General features: G+C 40.6%; 1 protein-coding gene across 2 annotated transcripts in view; it reads left to right on the forward strand.

Annotated features, from left to right (window-relative positions):
* Positions 1 to 22,152, forward strand: part of DYM (dymeclin) — a 332,115-nt gene that overhangs the window by 9,238 nt on the left and 300,725 nt on the right. For both annotated transcript variants that reach the window (XM_082699258.1, XM_082699257.1), the window contains exon 2: positions 15,926 to 16,117. In XM_082699258.1, the coding sequence (XP_082555384.1) occupies positions 15,978 to 16,117 (140 nt within the window). In that variant the 5' untranslated portion in view covers positions 15,926 to 15,977. The remainder of the gene's footprint in view (positions 1 to 15,925; positions 16,118 to 22,152) is intronic.

Consider the following 22,152-nt stretch of genomic DNA (forward strand, 5'->3'; position numbering starts at 1 on the left):
ATCAAACACGGTTTAGTTTAACTCGTGATTGGTCTGTGACTTTTCTTGTTTGGTTAACACGTGAGCCATTCGGAACTTTCTTTACTTTGGTAGCAGTCTCAGTTTTATCCTTTGTTGATGGGAAGACACTCTGCTGTGATGAAATGTCATGTTTTAGATTTGTTAGCTCTCCTGGTCGTGCTCCGTGGTAGGCCTGTCAGTCTGTTGTGATGAGTGCTTAGCTGGTCATGTCTTCCTGTATGGTATTCTGGTACAAGTACGATGCTGTTACATAACAGACACGACGCTTTGACATTTCATCAGATTTTTAAAAAAATGATCTATGCTCTGCTAAAGGCTTGACATCAAAGTCTACTTCTTTTCTTGTTTCCGCATGACAGATATCACTGGTAATAAGCGTTGCAACATGCAAGACACTTGAAATGCCGACTTCTGTCTGCAGAGATTTGTAGTGTGGTGATCAGCATAAAGGCATGAGAACATCACATCTGGTCTCTGTAGTAACTACTCAGCCCTGCTGTTGTATCATTAAAGCAGCTACAGGCAGTACGTGAACAATTGAACATAGCTGTGTTCCAGTAAAACTTTAATTATGGACACTGGCTTTTTAATTTTATGTGATTTCCACATGTCACAGCATATCTCCCCCCCCCCCCCCCAGTTGTTTAAAAATGTAAAAATCATTCTTCGGACAGCAGGCTGGATTTGGCCCCTTGGGTTGTGATTTGCTGACCCATGATCTACACAATGAGAAGATGACAATACTACCTCAGGTATAGATGAGTTAACATGTGTAAAGGATTGAATAGTGCCTGGGGAATAGTAGGTGCTAAATAAATGTTTGCATTTATTATTGTTACTGCTTTACCTCTCTGAGGCTGTCTTATTTTTTAATTTTTTTTCTGAGAAGCCTCTTTGGAGTATCTGAGAGTTCCTTTCTTTGGTATATTTTGGTTTCTATGATTAGTCCTGTAGGCTTTCCTCACAAGTCCAGTGATTTTTGCTTGTTCACTTGTATTTAAGATAGAAGCGGTTTGTGTGAGTGGATTTTCTTGAGTGGTGGGCATTGCTGGGGGTGGCAGGGCAGCTTTTGAAATGAGGGGGATCCCAAATATTGTGAACTTTTCCCTGGGTGCCCCTTCAGCTTCTCTCAAGAAGACGCCTCCAGTCGCCTGTTTTGGAGGCGGGGAAGCCCACCATGTGCCTGCAGCAAGCACACCTGAACTTGAGTCTCCTGTTTTCATCCTCCTCCTCATCACCCTCCCATCCTGGGCTCTGGAGGCCAGAGTGTCTCTAGTCACATTTCTCCAGAGAGCACACACGTGGTTTCTGTTGTGGGGGGAGGAGGGGGTTGGCGGGGCCCACTTACTTTATTTAGCTCTGCACCTTGCTCTCCTGTCTTTATGATGCTTTTCTCCAGCTTGTTGGCTTTCCTGCGGCTCCATGAGGTGGGCTGGCTTGCCTCTTGTTCAGGTCCCCTTTAGCAGGCAGACTGGGACTTCCTCAGCTCTGCCAGGTCAGTTCCTACCTGTCACCTATCCGTCTTCCACACCTCCTCTGATCTTTGAGAGCTTAGTCTTTTTATTCTCGTGACTCCCATTTTTTTTTTTTAAGATTTTATTTATTTGTCAGAGAGAGAGAGGAGTGAGAGTGAGTACAAGCAGACAGAGGCAGGCAGAGGCAGAGGGAGAAGTAGGCTCCCTGCCGAGCAAGGAGCCCGATGTGGGACTCGATCCCAGGACGCTGGGGTCATGACCTGAACCGAAGGCAGCTGCTTAACCAACTGAGCCACCCAGATGTCCCTCATGACTCCCATTTTGATGGAGTGGAGTACCCCAGGGTACTTAATATAGCATGTGGAACATAGTAACCTTTTAGAGAATGTTCCATTACTTGGTGGACTAATGGCATCTGTGCATTTAACATGTCCTTTGGCTAGTAACCATTGCCCACTATTTTTCTAGTCTCCTGTTTCAACTGTGAGCTTTCACCTTAAAGTCTCGAGTACAAATGAGGGGCATGTGTATTTTTTTTTTTTTTTTTTCCTTTCTCAGGAAGCAGGCGATTCTGGAATATAGGTTATGATTAATGGATTCTCAGCCTGAGTTGGGACAAAATACAGTAGGGTATCATTTGCATATTTTGAGGGTGTTAGGACAGAACTTGGTTATGGAATTTGGTTATGAATTTTTCTGTTTCATTAATGTTTACTTTCCATTTAAGGCACATTGAGTCATGAGTCAGCAAGTCAGTACACATAAAAGAGGAGATTTAATTTTACATGTCTATCAAATATTTCTTAAATTAAATATAAAATATTGAGCATATAATTTCCTGTCAGGGTATTGCTTTTGTCCATGATGGTAAAATTGACTTGGGGAAATAACATGAAAAGTTAAGTAGCAGTATGGGAGTCAGACAGCAAACCAGGTGTTACTGGAAGGATTCTGAAGTGAGTGGGGGAGATAGAGTGCTTAGGATTTCAGAGCAAGGAGAGGGCAGAGCCCCTTCTGTGCTTAGTGAATAGGGTGGAAGGTGCCGTGGATCAGATGTGGTACAAATGGCAGGAGCAGAGGTGTGGATGCACGGGCTCGACGTTTGAGAAGACTGCCTGCTTTTACCTTGCTATGACACTTACTTGCAAACTGAGGTTACAGGCTACTTGTATCCAAATCAGTATGAATGCGTTTTAGAAAATGCTGATGCATGGGCCCTACTTCAGCATTCTGAATTTTTGGTACCCAGGCATTTGCTTCCCCCCCCCCCCCCCAAGATTTACTTATCTGAGAGAGCGCGTGCATGCCTGAGCATGCTAGAGCATGAGAGTGGGGGGTGGGGAGGGGGAGAGGGAGAGAGAATCTCAAGCCAACTCCCTGCTGGGCTCAGAGCCTGACATGGGGCTTGATCCAGTGACACTGAGGTCATGATCTGAACTGAAATCAAGTGTCAGAGTCTCAACTGACTGAGCCACCCAGGTGCCCCCAGGCATTTGCATTCTTAAAAATAATTTTTTATTTTTTATTTTATTCTTTTAGAGATTTTATTTATTTATTTATTTGACAGAGAGAGAGAGAGAGCCACACACACACAGTGAGAGAGGGAACACAAGCAGGGGAGTGGGAGAGAGAGAAGCAAGCTTCCTGCTGATCAGGGAGCCCAATGTGGGGCTTGATCCCAGAACCCTGGGATCATGCCCTGAGCCGAAGGCAGACGCTTAACTGACTGAGCCACCCCGGCATCCCCAGGCATTTGCATTTTTTAACCGTGTGCTCCTCAGATGTTCTTATGTATGTTTAAGTTTGGGAAGTACTGGTTTGGAACGTCATTGGAAATAAATTGGAAAGTGAGCTTTCAGACTGGAGGGTCTTAAATGTCAGTACCGTCCTCTGTTTTTCAAGCAATGAGGAATCATTGAATGTTTTTGAGCTGGAGAGTGAAGTGATGGAAGTGGTGATTTTGCTAAAAATAAAGATCTATGATATTGGGCCTTTATTTGTCTAGGCCTGCTCTGCCAGGTCCCTTCCTGAGTGCTTTGCGTGCTGCCTCATCCTGCTTCAGCCTCCGAAAATCTTACGGGTTTTAAGTACTTTTTCCCCCCATTACACAGTGGTGTTTTTAAGTCGTGAAACAGAGATTCATCCCGACTCTACACAGACTTATTAGGGTCTGTCTCACACTAAGAACCTTTGGTCTTAATCGTAGCGTTGGACGGAATTTCCTTTTAAGGATTCGTGCAGTCCTGGAGGGTGCGGAGTGAATCCAGAAGAGGCGGAGACAGAGAAATCAGATACTGTTGCACTAGGTCACATGGGATTGCAGGAGCCTGGCCTAGCGTAGGGGCGGGGCAATACAGAGGAAGAGGTAGATTTAAAAGATGATATGTAGAATTGTGGTTGCTGTCGAAGAACCACAGGATTTTTTTAATTTTAATTTTTGACTGAAGTATAGTTAACATACAATGCATGAGTGTCAGGAGTACAGCAGACTAATTCGACCATTATATACACAATGAAATGCTCGCTGTGCTAAGTCATCTGTTGCCATACAAAGTTTCTAAAATACTGACTGTATTACTCTACTTTTCACTGCCCTACAGGACTTGATGTCACTGGAGGGTCACTCTAGTAAAGGGAAAGGCGAGGGACCGGATTGGAATGGGGAAATTAACCATATAGGCACATCAGGGAATTAGATCGCCTGGGTAGAAATCCTGGCTTTGTCACTTGTTGTCTCTGGGATGTCGGGCAATCAGTGTATTTAACCCTTCTGTGCCTTTGTTTCCTCATCGATAAAATGAGGAAATCGTGTTCACCTTTAAGAGTTGTTAACGAGAACTAAATAAATCAACAGTTGTAAAGAACTGAGACTGGTTCCTGGCATATAGAACACAGAAGTAAACTGGCTAAGAAGAAGCCCCATTGCGCTTACCGTTTCCTCTGCCTCAGATGTGCCTGTGTCCTTCCAGGGCTTCTTGTGTGTAGTGAACTCTAGGGTAATGCTTACCCTGTGTTGCAATCATTTATTGGCCTGTTTGGCTTTGTGTTTGTTAATGGCAGGGACCTGCTTTTATTCATATTTGCATTTTCAGTCCCCACCACAACACCCAGCATTTATAGCAAGCGTGCGGTAGGTGTCTGGGGAACAAGTGTGGGCTTGCGTGAGATCTCTCGAGGCAGGAGTGCTGATAACATTGATAGAAATCGTGACTTCTGAAAGGTTGCTGCTTTGGAGGGGGCAAATGTTAAATTCTATTTTTAAATTTATGATAACAGTAGGACATCGGATTAAAATATCTTGTAAGTAAAGATCTATGCTTGGGTTTTGACTGAGAAGTCAAGACAAAGTGTTAGTCCTGGCACAGCTCTCACGTAGAGGTGGAGGCACCAGCTAGAAGCACGTTCAGATCCGTCCTGAGGAAGAGCAGGTACAGAGAACAGTGCATTTATTTAACTTTTTTCTCTTTCTCTCTCTCTTTTTTTTTTTTTTACTTTAAATTATGATGTTTATAGTTAATAAAAAAAAAAAAAAAGAATCAGGCAATACTAAAGAACTAAAGTGAAAAGTCCCTTCCTTCCAGATTTCCAGTCCCACTCTTCAGAGGTAACTAGTCTTGCACCATTGGTTATGTCCCCTTTCAGAAGTGGCTTGGGCGCATGTAGGAATGAACATGTTTATTTAAACGAATGGGGTCTTACTGTATGAGGTCTTTCTTGTTTGTTTTTACTTGAGGTATTTAAGATATCTTTACACAGCAACACATAAATTCTGCCTCAATTCTTTTCCATGGCTACTCAGTGGTCCCTTCTGTGCTTAACCTTATAGTGTATTCATGACCGTCATCTAGGTTATTTTATGTCTTTGCTGTTCCAAGCAATGAGATGATTAACATCTGTATACCTAGAACTTGTTAACTGGTATGAGTTTACCTCTGAGGTAAATTTATAAAAATAAAATCCTTGGCACAAAGAGTATATGCAATTAAAATTTTGATATTGTCAAATATCTACACACTCATGGGTGCCTGTTTCTTTATTGCCCTCACGCTATCACGGTTGTTTTCTTTTAACCTTTGCTAATATGATGAGTAAAAATGCTACCTTATTTTTAAAAATATTTTATTTATTTATTTGACAGAGATCACAAATAGGCAGAGAGGCAGGCAGAGAGAGGGGAAGCAGGCTCCCTGCTGAGCAGAGAGCCCAATGTGGGGCTCGATCCCAGGACCCTGAGATCATGACCCGAGCCGAAGGCAGAGGCTCAAACCACTGAGCCACCTTATTTTAATTAGCATATTTTATTCCTAATTAATACTGAAGATGTTTTCATTTGACCTTGGCCATTTCAACAAGTTGCTTTTTGTTTTTGTTCTTTTGTTTTTTTAACAGTGTGCTGGAAGTTAATTAGGGACAGGGAAGGAGCATTAATGACGCTTGATTTATGTCTCAGAGGAGTAATCTACATCACGAGGCAGGCATATATACTACATAAAGTTTCAAAGTAGTTCTTACATAGTGGGAACTTGAGGGGGATGGTGGGAAGTTGAGAGGAGAAAGTGGTTTTGGAAAGGAGGATTGTATGAGTTTTTTTTATGTGTCAAGATCAGGTTCTTGACTAAACTGCATTAAAGATGGGTCCTTTGAAAGGTTTATTACTGAAAGTGTCAGCGATGGCACACTTCTCATTTCTAGTCTAGACTTACGTAAGGAGCCTTGTTATCCCCCAAATTACTGATTTTATATAGATATTTAAATTTATATGTATGTATATAAAATTACATATTTATATATTCTCCTTGAGTTAAAAACAGTCTTAAGTATTTTAGGGATGTAGACAGAACTGGCATTCTGGTGGGAGGTTGGGACTGGGAGAGATCTGAAAGTCCTATCATGAAAGCCGCTAGTGAACTCAGGAGACAGGTTACAAATTGAGAGAAAGAAGAGCTGAAGGCCAAGGGAGTCCTATGCATGGCCCGAGGGAAAAGCAACAAGGCTCTTAGGGGGTGAGGTGATTGGATCCTGGGTTTTTTCAAGTTCCATTTTATTCCATTTTATTCATTGATAAGGGTCTTGGGAGTTCTAAGTAAATTGCGTTCAGGTAGAGTGTGTGGGTGAGCTAGTGTGTGTGTGTGTGTGTGTGTGTGTGTATCTGTATTTGTGTTTGGAATCTTTGGCATGAACTGTTGCGGATAGTACCTTCTTGTTGATAGTACCTTCTTGCTGCCTAGGGGAGGGAGGGCTGGGGCAAGGGTGATGGGACAGGCTGTCCTTGTCATAGCTGTCAGTTGCCCCGGGCTCTTTTTTCCTAGCCTTCTGCTTCTGGGCTGGAGCTGCGCTTTATACTCTCGCTGCCCTTGATGGAAGGCTCTTGTGCTTGCCTTGGAATGCCATTTCCCTTCTCCGTTCGTCTCGGGCTGTTTTCCAGTTTATAGGGATTCCTCACAACCTCTGGTCTCCTGTGAATTTCTGAGCATGGCTGTGGAATTACTTACAATAAAGCAAAATGTTTTGCATGATTTCTAGGGTTTGGTGAAGAAAAGCAGCAGGGGACACATTGCACCTTGTGCTCAGTTGGCTGTCATGGTTTTGCTCCTTAAGACTCGGTTTAGTCTTTCCTGATAAGCTTATGGGCTTTATTCTTATTGTTGTTTTTAGAAAGGTTTCATAGTGGTCCTGGACTGAACTTATTTTAAAACTTTGTGATCTATTCTAGCTGCTTTGAAAATCAAATTTATTTCCTATATATTAATAGAAAATAGACAAAGGGTAAGAACAGGCAGTGGCCTCTTTCACAGTGAAAAAAACTCAGGCTAAAACTGTGCTGAAAACTATTATGTCTCATCAGTTGGCGGGGACCAGAAAGTTTGATTGAAGGGTGGTGGCTGTGGTGTAAAGAAACAGGCCTGCTGCAAGAAGTGCGGGCTGATCGCTTCGAAAGAGGGCAGCTAGGTGGTGTGGGCGAGGAGACATAACCCCCTCTGCCCTTCTGAGTTCTTAGCTGAGACCCTTGTAATAGAAGGCTGGTTAACAGGAGAAAACAAAAGTTTACTAATGTGTGTTTCATGTACACATGGGCGATACCCAGGGAATGGCATAGAATTCAGACTTAAGTACCATCGTGATGGGGATGGGGATGGGAGATGTAGGCCTCTTAGGGGTGAGTAAATGGTTTTTAGGAAAGAGGAATAAGCCCTTAGAGGAACAGATTTGTGGGAGGGGCGCCTGGGTGGCTCAGTTGGTTGAGCGACTCAGGTAGGTTATGATCCTGGAGTCCTGGGATCGAGTCCTATATTGGGCTCCCAGCTCCATGGGGAGTCTGCTTTTCCTTCTGACCTTCTCCCCTCTCATGCTCTCTCTCACGTTCTCTCTCAAATAAATAAATAAAATCTTTTTTTTTTTTTTAAAGATTTTATTTATTTATTTGAAAGACGGAGATCACAAGTAGGCAGAGAGGCAGGCAGAGAGAGAGAGAGAGGGAAGCAGGCTTCCTGCGGAGCAGGGAGCCCGATGCGGGGCTCGATCCCAGGACCCTGAGATCATGACCCGAGCCAAAGGCAGCAGCCCAAACCACTGAGCCACCCAGGCGCCCCAATAAATAAAATCTTAAAAAAAAAACACAACAAAACACCAGATGGGAAGGCGATAGTTTGTAACTATGTGTCTGGGTGTGGTGTCCATGTCTATCTAGTCTTTCTTCCTGTGATGAGTCAGTCACCTGGTTGGTAAAACTCTCAAAAAGGGGATTTACGAAAATGAAGTTCCTTTTGGAGGAGATGTCTTTAGGCAGCTAAAGGGAGTTCAGGGAAAACCTCACCCTGCATTTGGTGTTTTTCAAATGCCTATAGCTCAGAATAATCAAAATGCCAAAGTGGCATATTTTGAGGTGGTATAATCTACCCACATAATCTTTGACTGGCAATTCTCGTTCTCTGAATTTATCCTGCGTGTAATGTTATACACCTGTGAAATATCTCACATGCCAGATACCTTTTGGAGAATTCATAATTGCAAAAGACCACAAACTACTTAAATGCACATTACTATAGGATTTATTAAATTAAAAACGGGAATGTTATAGAGTCATAAAAATAAGAAAGTACTTTATATACAGATATGTAGTGATTTCTAATATTTAGTAACTAGAAAAAGGAAAGAGGTATGAACAGTGTATTGTGGTCTGTGTAAACAGGGAAAAATATGTGTTTGTATATATTGCAGGATATCTGAGGAATGATACCCAAGAAACTGGTAACGTTTTTTCTAAGTTGAGAAACTAGGTTGGTTAGGAGATGAGATAGGAAACTCGTTATTATATACCGTGTGAACTCTGTGTTTTTCACCATGTGCATTACTTATTCAAAAATTAAATGCAAATAAAAAATAGTCTGACTTTATTTTATTAAATTTATTTTATTAAATTTTCATTAGTAGACCATGATAATAATGTTTCTCATTGTTGCTTTGCTTATCTAGGAGAGGTGAGATGGAATTTTGTTCATTCATATATCTAATTAGATTCACAAAGTAAATTGTTTTTAACTGATTGCTTTTTTTTTTTAAAATATTTTTTAAAGATTTATTTATTTATTTATTTATTTATTTGACAGAGAGAGATCACAAGTAGGCAGAGAGGCAGGCAGAGAAAGAGAGAGAGAGGGAAGCAGGCTCCCTGCTGAGCAGAGAGCCCGATGCGGGACTCGATCCCAGGACCCTGAGATCATGACCTGAGCCGAAGGCAGCGGCTTAACCCACTGAGCCACCCAGGTGCCCCTTAACTGATTGCTTTTAAGGAACTACATACACTATATAGAAGACTATAAATAAATTGTGGAGGTCTTTTTTGTTGTTTTTGTAAAACATATTTCATTGAGGCGTTTTCAGGAGTGTCAGGGATTATTTGACAAAAGAACTGGAAAGTTTGGAGCAAAAGGAAATAGCGACGCCTTTATGTAGGTGGCTGAGCCTAAAAATCTGTGTATTCTCTGAGTTCTGAAGTTAGTGGGGAGTCCCTAAAGGACCCCGACACAGGATTTCTCTTGCTTTTATTGAAAAGGTTTGGTTTTGAATAAGATTTGAAGAAACTTATTTGGGGAAAGTAAAAGAGCATCCCAAGACACTAAATAAAGTAAAAGAGAGATCCTAATATCTCATCATGTGATACTATAGGTGCTGAAGTAACTTCATATGTAACAATAAACTTAGTAGTTGTGACAGAAAGTACCATTAGTATGATTTGTTGGGCCTTTTCTTGCACCTATAGATCAGACATTAGGGTTGGACTTTTTTAGCTGATTTTAAAAACTTTTTATTTTGCAATGATTATAGACACATAAGTTGTAAAAATAATACAGAGAAATCCCATGTACCTTTCACCAGTTCTCCCCCAGTGTTAGTACATGGGTTGTACATTATCTACATCAGGAAGTGAATATTGATACAACACAATAGACTGCAGAACATACTTAAAATTTCCCAGTTTTTACATGTATTCTTTTCCCCTTGTGTGAGTATAGCTCTGCAAAATTTTATCAATGTGTACAGATTCAAACAACCACCACCACCATGGTCAAGACAGAATTTTCCCATTCCCACAAATGAACTTCTTCAGGCTTCCCTTTATGATCACCTTTTGCCCTCTGGCCCTCGGTGCCCTGCCTAGAAACACCCATCTGTGTTTCAACACGAGTTCTGTCATCTTGAGTGTTACATATATGGAGTCATAGTGTGTAGCCTTTTTTGTTTGCCAAAACTTTTTTTTTTTAAGATTTTTATTTATTTGACAGAGAGACACAGCGAGAGAGGGAACACAGGCAGGGGGAGTGGGAGAGAGAGAAGCAGACTCCCTGCTAAGCAGGGAGCCTGATGTGGGGCACTATCCCAGGACCCTGGGATCATGACCTGAGCCAAAGGCAGACATTTAACTGACTGAGCCACCCAGTTGCCCCTACCAAAACTCATTTTACTAAGTTTCAAACATATAGAAAAGTAGAGAGAATGGTATAATAAACACCTACTTCTTCCATCCATATTTAAACTATTTGCAATTGCCTAATAGTTTGCTTTGGTTCGCTTTGTCTCTGTTTGCCAGGTTTGCTCTGTCTCTATTTTGTTCTGAACCATTTAAAAGGAAGTTGCAGATATGATGACACTTCACCCCCAAATATTTAAGCACACATCTCCCATGGATTAGGTCATTTTCCTATTCAATTATGCTATTGTTATCTCACTTATGTCCATGTAATATCTTCTGTTCAGTCCATATCAGGTTCAGTCTCAAGATTGTCTTTTATAATTTTTTTTTTCCTTCTTCCAAACCTGGGTTCATTGAAGATTCAATACATGTTTGGTTGTTACAATATCCCTTTAGTCTCCTTCGGTTTAGAAAAGACCCCCACCCCATGCACACAATTTTAGTTACCGTGGTACTGACTTTTTGGCGAACCCAGGGTGATGGTTCTTTACAATGTCCTGTATTCTGGGTTCATCAGATTATTTCCTCGTGAGGTCATCTAAATTGTTCATTCTCTAGCTTCTTGGTTTTGAACACTCAAAGCATTTTATGGTATCTTTTCTTTTAAAGTAGGTAGGATGGGCGCCTGGGTGGCTTAGTGGGTTAAGCCTCTGCCTTCAGCTCAGGTCATGGTCTCAGAGTCCTGGGATTCAGCCATGTAGGGGCGCCTGGGTGGCTCAGTGAGCCCCTCATCAGGCTCTCTGCTCAGCAGGGAGCCTGCTTCCTCCCTCCCTCTGCCTGCCTCTCTGCCTACTTGTGATCTTTCTCTGTGTCAAATAAAGAAATAAAATCTTTAAAAAAATAACCTATATGGCTTGTTTTTAAAGATTTTATTTATTTATCTGACAGACGGACATCACAAGTAGGCAACATATGAGCTACTTTCAGTACATCCTTGGCAGCATTTGTTACTGTCAGTTTTTTTTTTTTTAATAGATGTGTATGTCATCATGGTCTTAATTTGTGGTTCCCTGAATGGCTAATAATGATGGAATACCTTTTCATGTGTTTCTCATTTGCATGCTTTCTTTGGTGATGTGTTAAAATCTTTTGCATATTTTCTAATTGGATTGTTTTCTTATTGTTGACTTTAGAGTTCCTTATATGTTCTGGATACAAGTCCTTTGGGTGTGTGACTTATGAATATTTTCTCTAAGCCTGTGACTTTTCTTTTCATCCTCTTAGTAGGGTCTTTCACCAACCAAAAGTTTTCAGTTTTGGTAAAGCTTACTTACCAACTTTTTCTTTTATGGGTACTGCTCTTGTGTAATGCCTAAGCACTTTCTGACCCCAGGTCACAAAGATTTCCTCCTATGTTGTCTTCTGAAAAGGGTTTTAGGGGTGCCTGGGTGGCTCAGTTAGTTAAGCATATGCCTTTGGCTCAGGTCATGGTCTCAGGGTCTTGGGCTCCCTGCTCGGCAGAAATCCTACTTCTCCCTCTCCCGTCCTCTTGCTTGTGTTCCCTCTCTCTCAAATAAATAAATAACATCTTAAAAAAATAAAAAGAAAGGCTTTTAGAGTCTTATGTTATATGCTTAGGTTTATGATTTTTTTGAGTTAGCTTTTAAGATACAGGGTTTTTTTGTTTGTTTGTTTTGTTTTTTTGACCTGTGGATGTCCAATTATTCCAGCACCATTTGTTCCAACAACAGCCCTTCCTCCATTGAATTGCTTTTGCATTGTTGACAAAAATCAGCTGATTATACTGTAGTGGGTCTGTTTCTGGATTTTCTCTTTTGTTTTACTGATCTCTGTGTTTATCACTACCATAGGTTTTAATTTAATTCCTCTTTTCTGGCCAAGCTATGACTGTTGCTTATCAGATTTGAAATTTTGATTTTGGATGGTAACTCAAATACTAACATTGAACTATATATATCAGACAAATAGATTTTTTAAGTTTGCTGGTTTGCCTCAGTAAAGCATAATTTACATTCTTGTCACTGTGAATTTAGTTATGATGGTAACTTTGTGTTTTCCATATATGTTAAAAATTTAAATTTGAGTTGGTGAAGGAGCTTAAAAACATTTAATTTTTAAAATTGAAGTAATATATAGATTTAGTTTTAAAAAAATCAGATAATGTGATTGACATAAAATGAAAAGACTGCATGACCACCTCTCCAGAATCTTTTTCCCCAGAATGGGCCACACTTAGATCTCTTAGCTGTTGTTTCTCATTATTTGCCTCCTTATTCATAGTTATATTATAATTATATTACAATATAATTATAGTATAAGCATTTAACACGCTTTTACTGTTATTTGCTGATTTAGGAATTTTAGATGTTTCTGTTGACTTCCTGCCTATTAGGGAAGATGAGGATTTCACACTCTTTTTTTTTCTTAGTTGTTATTATTTTTTTAAAGATTTTTATTTATTTGTTTGACAGAGAGATCACAAGCAGGCAGAGAGGCAAGCGTGGGTGGGGGCGGTGCGGGAAACAGACTCCCTGCCGAGCAGAGAGCCTGATGCGGGGGCTCCATCCAAGGACCCTGAGATCATGACCTGAGCTGAAGGCAGAGGCTTAACCCACAGAGCCACCCAGACACCCCAGGATTTCACACACTTAAATCCACTCCTACTTCATTTTTTTAGCATCTTCCCAATACAGTTACCTCACAATTTTTGGTTAAGTCTTTATTTACTGTTTCTATTATGATGATTACATAAATATTGATAGCTGTTGAATTGAGTCATATACTATGATAACATGACCTTTTTTGAATGATTTTTGTTTTTTCCAAAGTACATAGTTATCAAAAAATCATTTATTTTCTAGGTAGCTATTATTCAGAGAATGGTATCAGTTCAGAGAATCCTGTCAGATTCTCCTATGATATTGTAAACCTCCACAGGATAAGGTCAGACACATCAGGTGACCTCTTGTTTTCTGATTTGCTTACCATGGAGGTCATGGGGTTAGTTGGACTCCTGTCCCAGCCTGTAGTACATGTGTTCTCTGTCTTGTGTTGTGTCCTTTGCTTCTTGAATTTGTTGTCTTCATTTTTCTTGTTTTATTCCTTTGCATTGAAAGGATACATCTTCCAGTAACTTCAGAAAATGGGTCCATGGGAGGTTTTTTTAGTCGTGGCAAGTCTAATATATGCTTTTATTCTACTTTCATACTTAACTGGTAGCTTGGCTAGCTACAGAAATCTAGCTTAAGTTATTTTTATTAATATTTTAAAAGCATTGCTTCCCTGTTATCTAGCTTCCAATATTGTTACTGAGAGATTAAGAAACCATCCTTTAAAATATATATGTATATGAATGATAGGAAAAGAGGGGGTAATAGGCCAAAACCCATATATATAATGTCCATTTTTGTTTCTTTTATTACTACTTTTTTTCCCCCCCAAATACTCTCTACACCCAAAATGGGGCTCAAACTCAAAACCCTGAGATCAAGAGTCACGTGCTTTCTGACTGAGCCAGCCAGGTGTCCCCATACTGCCAGTGTTCAGCAGACCTATATATTTGCTACATGTGCTTCATCCCTTTCCTTCTATTCCTTTCCCCTTTCCTGTTTGAGAAGGTATTTATTGATACTGCTAAAGCCCCTCTGATCCTTTCCTGATAACATTATATAAAAAGCATTCTTCTGAATTTGTGTATTTTTCCTATGTATATTTTAATACTTGTAGTAGCTATGAATATATCCATAATAATATTGTTCGCATGTTGTTAAAATCCTACAAATGAAATCATACCATGTCTGTTATTCTGTATCACTTTTTAAAATATATACTTTTGAGATATGTCCATGTTGGTAATTGTAGCTCTTATTAATTCACTTTCATTAGTGTAATGTACCCCATTGTAAGATTATATTTAAAAATTTAATTTTAAATTGCTTAAGATATATAAAACAGCTCTGGAATAAGTTATAATAAGTAAGATATTTATATATTGTACAATATTTTTATAGCATTTTCTCATTAGGCTTAATAATTCTTATTTAAGAAGTTAAACCAAAATCAAGACTTTATGGTTGGCTGGCTTGATATGGAGGATTAGTTGGAGCCAGCTGGTTTTGGGGTCTTTGTCCCCTGAGCAGGGAAGAGGAAAGTAGTAGTGGTCTTGATTTCAGGGGCAGGTGACAAGAAGCCAGATCAGTATTTCTCCCTCATATTCAGAAGATCAGCTGTCCATGTGCATTGGGGAAGCCTCGTGTCTTTAGATAATTGAGCCTAAGCCAGTCCCAGAGTTCCAGAGAGAACGTGGAAGGCATGCTTCCAAATTCTGATGTTGGTTTCAATGTCTCTGTGGAGTAAGGAGGGACAGACATAAGAAAGTAAGTCACTACTAATATAAGTTCTCATCTGACCCGAGCTTCCTTTGGATATCATTTGCTTTCATTGCAATGGTAATTTTAACATAGTGTAATTTATTATTCATTTCACCACCATGTTATCGTCAGTGAGAGACTTTTCTTGAACAAATTGAGATAGAACATGATTTGGAACTAGGTTAAGTGTGATTTGATGAAGATAGTGATTGGTATTTTAACTATTAGTTTTCTCATTAGTGACCAACTACAACAAATATTGAAGATGCTGATCATTTATTCATCTACTCTTCCCTTCAACATACTACTTAGGGAATGCCTGTTACATGCTATCTAGACATTGTGGGTAGAAAGCTAAGAGCCTGGGTGGCTCAGTGGATTAAGCGTCCAGCTCTTGATTTGGGCTCAGGTCATGGTCTCAGGGTCCTTAGATTGATGTTGGGCTCTCTGCTGGGCGTGGAGCCTGCTTCGCATTGTCTCTCTCCCCTTCCCTCTGTCCCTCCCACCCTCTCCAAAACAAAAACAAAAATTAAAAAAAAACCCAAACAACAAAAAACCACCAAAACCAATGGTTTAGGAGAAGAGGCATGCCAACAAATGCTGGTGTGTGTGACCACAGAACAAGAAGGACACTAAGTGACTGCTTTGGAACAGGGAGCCCATTCTTATTCAGCATGGGCCTCAGTTCAAGCCTCATTTTCCCCTCATTGTAGGTAGCACGTGGTCATCACTTCAACTACTTGTCCCCTTCTGAGGACATTCAAGTCATCCAGTCTTTTTCTGTCACCATCCTTCATTGTAAAGGAGCCTCATTTTCAGACAATTTGTACTAAGTTGTCATTGTTAGGGATTTGCTTTGAGATACATTCTTAGGCAGAGGTGTGCCCATTCAAAGATCTACAAGCATAGACTTAGATTTCTGTGTATGTGTTGGCTAAGACAGGTTTTATCCCTGTTCCCTCCTTTGGAACTCTGTAGCTGGTGTCTAATATAATTAAAAATAGAAGTGTGATTTCTTCGAGTAAGTTTACTGTTGTTTTTTTTCTTTCTTTCTTACCGTTGTGTCAAAGATAGGAAAAATATGGTTACTTGTGAATAAGTTTGAAATTTCTTTTCATTCTTTATAGGTTGTCTTGTGGAAATGAAGGCTTAAGGGCAAGTTATCTACCAGATTAGAAGATGGGATCGAACAGCAGCAGAATCGGTGATCTTCCTAAAAATGAGTATTTAAAAAAGTTATCGGGCACAGAATCTGTCTCTGAGAACGACCCGTTCTGGAATCAGCTTCTCTCGTTTTCTTTCCCTGCACCAACCAGCAGGTAAAAGGTTACTTGGAGATTGAAAATCCATGTAGAAGGCCACACGAACTTGTGTGGTATGCTTATTAAAAAAAGAAAGTTTTTAATGTTCTGTCTGTCCATCAGTCTATCCTGTCGTACATGTGCCAATAGAAAATAAAGAGATGCAAGTAGAAAACACATTTTTCTCTTTTCTTCCACCCAGCCATCTCCCTTCCCCAGAGATGATTCCTCATAGCAGTTGCTTTTGAATCTCTAGAATAGTACAAGGTTACTTAAGCATTTATCTCATATAGTTTAGAAAATTGTTTGAACACAAGTGCTAGCATCCTACACATACCTTGTTTTTTATTTTTTCTGCTGCTATCCCTGTTTTCCCCCACAGTTAAGTAAAATGTATTTTTTTTTTTGTTAAAGATTTTATGTATTTATTTGACAGAGAGGGGGAGAGAGAGCGGGCCAGCTCACAAGCAGAGGGAGTGGCAGAGAGAGGGGAGCGGGAGGGAGAAGCAGACTCCATGCTGAGCAGAGAGCCCGATGCGGGGCTCGATGCCAGCACCCTGAGATCATGACCCGAGTTGAAGGCAGAGGCTTTAACCCACTGAGCCACCCAGGCGCCCCTCTAAAGTATTTTAAAGTAAAATAAGGACATTTTCTTCTGTGACCTAATACCATTATTAGACCTAACAAAATTAATAAAAAGTCCTCCTACCCAGTCCATATTGACATTTCCCCCATTGTTTTATAAAGGTTGCTAACATTAGGAACCAAATAAGGTGGGTACGGTGCAGTTGGTATATTTCCCAAACGTCTGTAGAATAGAGGTATTCACTCTCCAGTCCCTGCCACAGGTTTTTTTCTGTGCTATTAAGAACAAATTGTGTCTGTTTTTCTGTAGAATGTTTTACCTTTTTGATTTACTTGATTGCTTCTCATACCATAATTAAAAAAAAATTTTTTTTTGTTTTCTGTAAACTGGAAGACAGATTTAAAGGCTTGATAAAATTTAAACAGTTTTGGTAAGAGTATTATATGAGTGATTTTATATACTTTGTACTGTATTACATCAGGACACAGAAAATGTGTGGTTTTAGTTATGCTAAATTTGCTCAGAGATTTGAGAATGTTGATGGTTTTGGTCTGAATCACCTGTTTCATAAGAAATAACAAAATGCAGGGTGGCTGGGTGGCTCAGTGGGTTAAAGCCTCTGCCTTCGGCTCGAGTTGTGATCCCAGAGTCCTGGGATTGAGCCCTGCATCGGGCTTTCTGCTCATCGGGGAGCCTGCTTCCCCCTTTCTCTCTGTCTGCCTCTCTGCCTACTGTGATCTCTGTCTGTCAAATGAATAAATATTTCTTTAAAAAAAAAATAACAAAATGGTGATATTTCTAATTTGGTCATTTCTTATACATTTATTAAGTGGAACTTTTCTGTAAAGAAGAGCTTTCCTTCATCATTTAGGTTATATAAAATACAGTTTTTACTATATTATTAAATAAGGGTAAACACTTAATTCTGTTCGTTTACCAGTTTAATGAAAATAGTATAATGGTGACAAGTACTTTCCCTCTCCCTTAATCCCGGGCTTGGAAGGTCTGTCTCTTTTTCTCTCTCTCTCTTTTTTTTTTTTTTTTTTAAAGATTATTTATTTATTTATTTGACAGAGAGAGATCACAAGTAGGCAGAGAGGCAGGCAGAGAGAGAGAGGAGGAAGCAGGCTCCCCGCTGAGCAGAGAGCTCGATGCGGGACTCGATCCCAGGACCCTGAGATCATGACCTGAGCCGAAGGCAGTGGCTTTACCCACTGAGCCACCCAGGCGCCCCTCTTTCTCTTTTTGATGGTGAATTAAAAGAAAAGAAAAATCTATGTATGTATGTGTATTGTAGTCCTTATGGTTTCAATTTGCCTCTCTTTAGTGATCAAGGTTATGTTTGTTTTTATGTGTTTAAGGATTAAGGATTATTGGCATTTCCTTTTTGTGAACTATTTATATATTTTGGCAGTAAAGTTTAATTTCTAACTCTTGGATACAGCTAGATTGGGCCTCAGGAGTTTCCCTTAGTTTGCAGTTCATGGGATAGCACAGATTAGTTGCACATTATATGAAGCAACTACTTACTACTGCTTCTGATATCCTTGGAAAATTAAAGATGCTGTGGAGGGGCAGGAGAGGTCAAACTGAAGCCAGCTGTAGCGTCAGCAAACTTTGAGGGGTTGTCACTGAGTACTGCTGCTCCTGTTGAAATAACGCTAAGAGAAAAAAGGGCAGAGAGAGAGACCGCATCATTTGTTGTAAAAAAAAAAATTCTCTTCTCACGTATGTAAACTGCAGTGCGGTGTCTTCTGAAAGACAATACAGAAGACTTAACTAAATGAAGAGTGATACCACATTTAAAGATTTCGAAGACTGTCATTAAAACGTCAGTTCTTCCGCGGTTGACCTGTAGAGAAGGCAGTTCCAGTTAAAATCCCAACAGCTTTTATTGGGGATTTGGGGGAGTGAGGTGGAGAGATCTTGGTAAGCTGATTCTAAAACTTAAATGGCAAAGGAAAGAAAATAATAGCCAAGTACTTTTGTTTGTTTGTTTTTAAAGATTTTATTTATTCATTTGACAGAGATCACAAGTAGGCAGAGAGACAGGCAGAGAGAGAGAGGGAAGCAGGCTCCCTGCTGAGTAGAGCCGGATGTGAAGCTCGATCCCAGGACCTCAGGATCATGACCCAAGCCAAAGAAAGGCAGAGGCTTAACCCACTGAGCCACCCAGGCGCCCCCCCAGCCAAGTACTTTCGGAGAAAAAGAGTGTGTTGTGTGTCCGTGTACTTATGCCGAACTGGCACTTTGGAGTACTAGGGGCAGGATGGATTGATGTGATGTGAATAAGGTGTTAGCCATTTTTGTCTATTTCTTAAACCTCTGCCTCACAGTTTGAATTACCATGGCTCTCTAGTTTGCTTTGTTAATTCCTGCTCTTTCTCGAAAATCTGCTGCTGCTCTCATATATATATCCTTTTGGACATTGTTCCTTTTTCTTAATTCACCCTAGTTTATGCAAAAATGTACTGTAGGAATCTCAGAAAGTGTGAAAAGCAGAAAGTGAATACATTGCATGTGGCAGGTGTAGGGGGAAGAGTCCCAGGGGCTTCACTTGTGGTGGTGCCCCTCTGTCGCTTGGTTTGAGACTCCTGCCCCCTCAGTGCTGGTGTTGGACGTGTGGCCTGTAGGACCTTGACTCTGAGCTGGCAGGTGCCACCTCATTGACAGAGGCAGGGATGGAAATACCAAGTTTCTGAATGACTCAGGATGGAGGTGAATCTCTGAACCTAGACATTTTTGAGATTGCTTACTTCTGGAAACTCCTTGGACTCCTATGTGTGGTTTTCAAGTGCAGCCCATTTTTGCAGCCAAAAGCTGGTGTCTGCCAATATTTTGGAAACTATAAGGCCTTTAGGACTAATCTAATCCTTCCTTACTATAAATTATTGTTGGCACTAGAGTAATCAGATTTTGTTAGCGTTTCCAGGCATGGTTGCAAAATCCTGTTTAGGCTCTTCAGTAGTTTTTTAACTTTTCACCTTATTAAAATTACTTGTGGGGGCTTCTGGGTGGCTCAGTGGGTTAAAGCCTCTGCCTTCAGCTCAGATCATGGTCCCAGGGTCCTGGAATTGAGCCCCGCATAGGGCTCTCTGCTCAGCAGGGAGTCTGCTTCCTCCTCTCTCTGCCTGCTTCTCTACCTCCTTGTGATCTCTGTCTGTCAATAAATAAATAAAATCTTTAAAAAAATTACTTGTGAAGCAAAAGTCTGAAATGAAATCAAGGTTAATTTAAGAGTTAAGTTTAATATGCTGTTTATTTTTCTTATAAAATATTTTTAAATTACTTGCATGGTTGATTTTGTACATTTATAGATTACTAAATAATAGCAGCAAAAACAAGAAACAGAGCTATGCTTATTATTTTTTTGGTTCATGGGCATCCAGATATCCCTACGTCAATGTATGGTATGTGCTGATTGCATTTGTAATATGTGTCATGCTTGTCCCTGAGAACAACTGGGCCAGATGACCTTTCACTTTTTATAAGCTATTATTTATTCACTTGCTTCTCAGGATATAGTGAAGAACTAGGTCAAGTCTCTTGCCCTCCAAGGACTTACAATCTACCTGTAAACCAATAGATGAGTGCAGTGAACTATGGTAAAAGCTGTTATAGAAGTAGTACAGGGAAGCATGAGCACAGCAGTAGCAGAAGCTCAGTGTCTGAGTTAGAATCGGACAGGGTGAGTCACAGATTTTCAGGAGGAAGTGGCATAGGTTTGTTTCACTTCTGGCTCAAATCCCAGAAGGTACCAAAGGATGTTTAATGAAAGCCTCCTTCCCACCCCTGTGTCTCTCAGCCGGCACTCCTTTCAGGAGGCAGCCAAAGCAGGAGTGATGCTCGGAGTCCTGAGCCGGAGGGAAGGGGGTGGGAGTAGGGGAGGACTGGCGCAGTAGGGGAGCCGCAGAGTCTCCCAGTGGTGAGGAAGAACGTGGCAGGTGTGCAAAACTGAAGAAGTGAGGGGTGGGGGTTTGGCCGATTTGAGGGGCCTTGTAGAAAATAGTAAGCAGTTTCAATTTTGTCCTAGTATCAGTGGGAACCACTGAAAGATTTTCAGTAGAAAGGCTAAGATCAGGCTTTCATTTTATTAGATACCCTGACTGCATCATCTGTGGTCATTACTCTCTCCTTCAGCAGAAATTACAGTTGACCCTTGAACAACACAGACTTGAACTCTGCAGGTGCACTTAAGTGTGGATCTTTTACCAATAAATGTGGTACGGTACTGTACTGCAATTAGAGTACTGTAAATGTATTTTCCTTATGATTTTCTTAATGGCATAATCTTTTCTCTAGCTAAATTTACTATAAGAATACAGTATATATACATATACATAATATGTGGTAATCTACTGAATGTTGCTGGTAAGGCTTCTGGTAAACATTAGGCTATTAGAGGATAAGTTCTGGGTCAGAAGTTAAATGTGGATTTTCTACTTTGCGGGAGTTGGTGCTCCCAACCCCTGCACTGTTCAGGGTCCACGGTATTACTTCTTCAGTGTTTGTTTTTTTAAATAATTCAGTTACAGGCTCAGTTATCATGTTCCAAACAAACAGTGTTCGAAGGTACATGGATAGCCATGTAGGATAGTCACGATTACGGGGTCCTGGAAAGTGTTCTGGAGGTGTTGGAATGTGAACAGAGCCCCAGCTGAGGTGAATGATTTAGAAAGGGAGAGAAAAGGAAAGAGAGAATTCAAATGCCTCTGAAAAGAGCATGGACAGAGACAGTGAGGCAGGACACAGTTCTGTGTGTGGGTGTGGACCAGTGGGACACTAGCCTGCCTGAGGAAAATGTTGATCACAGGGGCCTGTCTTGAGGTTAGAGCCTCCTCTGGCATTGGCAGATGGTGTGAAGAAATGGAAGAACTATGGTGTCTGTAGATGGAATTTTAAAAATTATAATTTATTTTTATCTGAAAAGATAATACATTCTTTATTTTTAATTTTTTAAAAAGATTTTATTTATTTGTGTGTGAGAGAGTGAGCGAGAGAGAGAACAAGCATGGGGAGGAGGAGAAGCAGGCTCCCCACTGAGTAGGGAGCTCAGTGTGGACTCGATCCCCGGAGCCTGGGATCATGATCCGAGCCAAAGGCAGACGCCTAACTGAGCCACCCAGGTGCCCCACATTCTTTATTTTTTAGAGATTTATTTGAGAGAGAGAGCAAGAGAGTGCTTGTGAGTGCAGGGGTGGGGCAGAGAGAGGGGGAGAGAATCTCAAGCAAACTCTCCACTGCGCAGCGAACGCCACACGGGGCTCGATCTCACAACCCCAAGATAACAACCTGAGCCGAAATCAAGAGTTGGATGCTTAACCAACTGAGCCATCCAAGCACCCGATAACACATTCTTGTCCAAAATTCAAAAGACTTAGAGGGTAAAAAGTGGGAAGTCTCTCTTCCTCTGTCTTCCAGGATGTCTCGTTCTCTTTCCCAGAGGCAACCAATGTTACCAGTCATC

The sequence above is a fragment of the Mustela nivalis genome (genome assembly GCF_964662115.1).
Source record: "Mustela nivalis genome assembly, chromosome: 14".
Lineage (NCBI taxonomy): Eukaryota > Metazoa > Chordata > Mammalia > Carnivora > Mustelidae > Mustela > Mustela nivalis.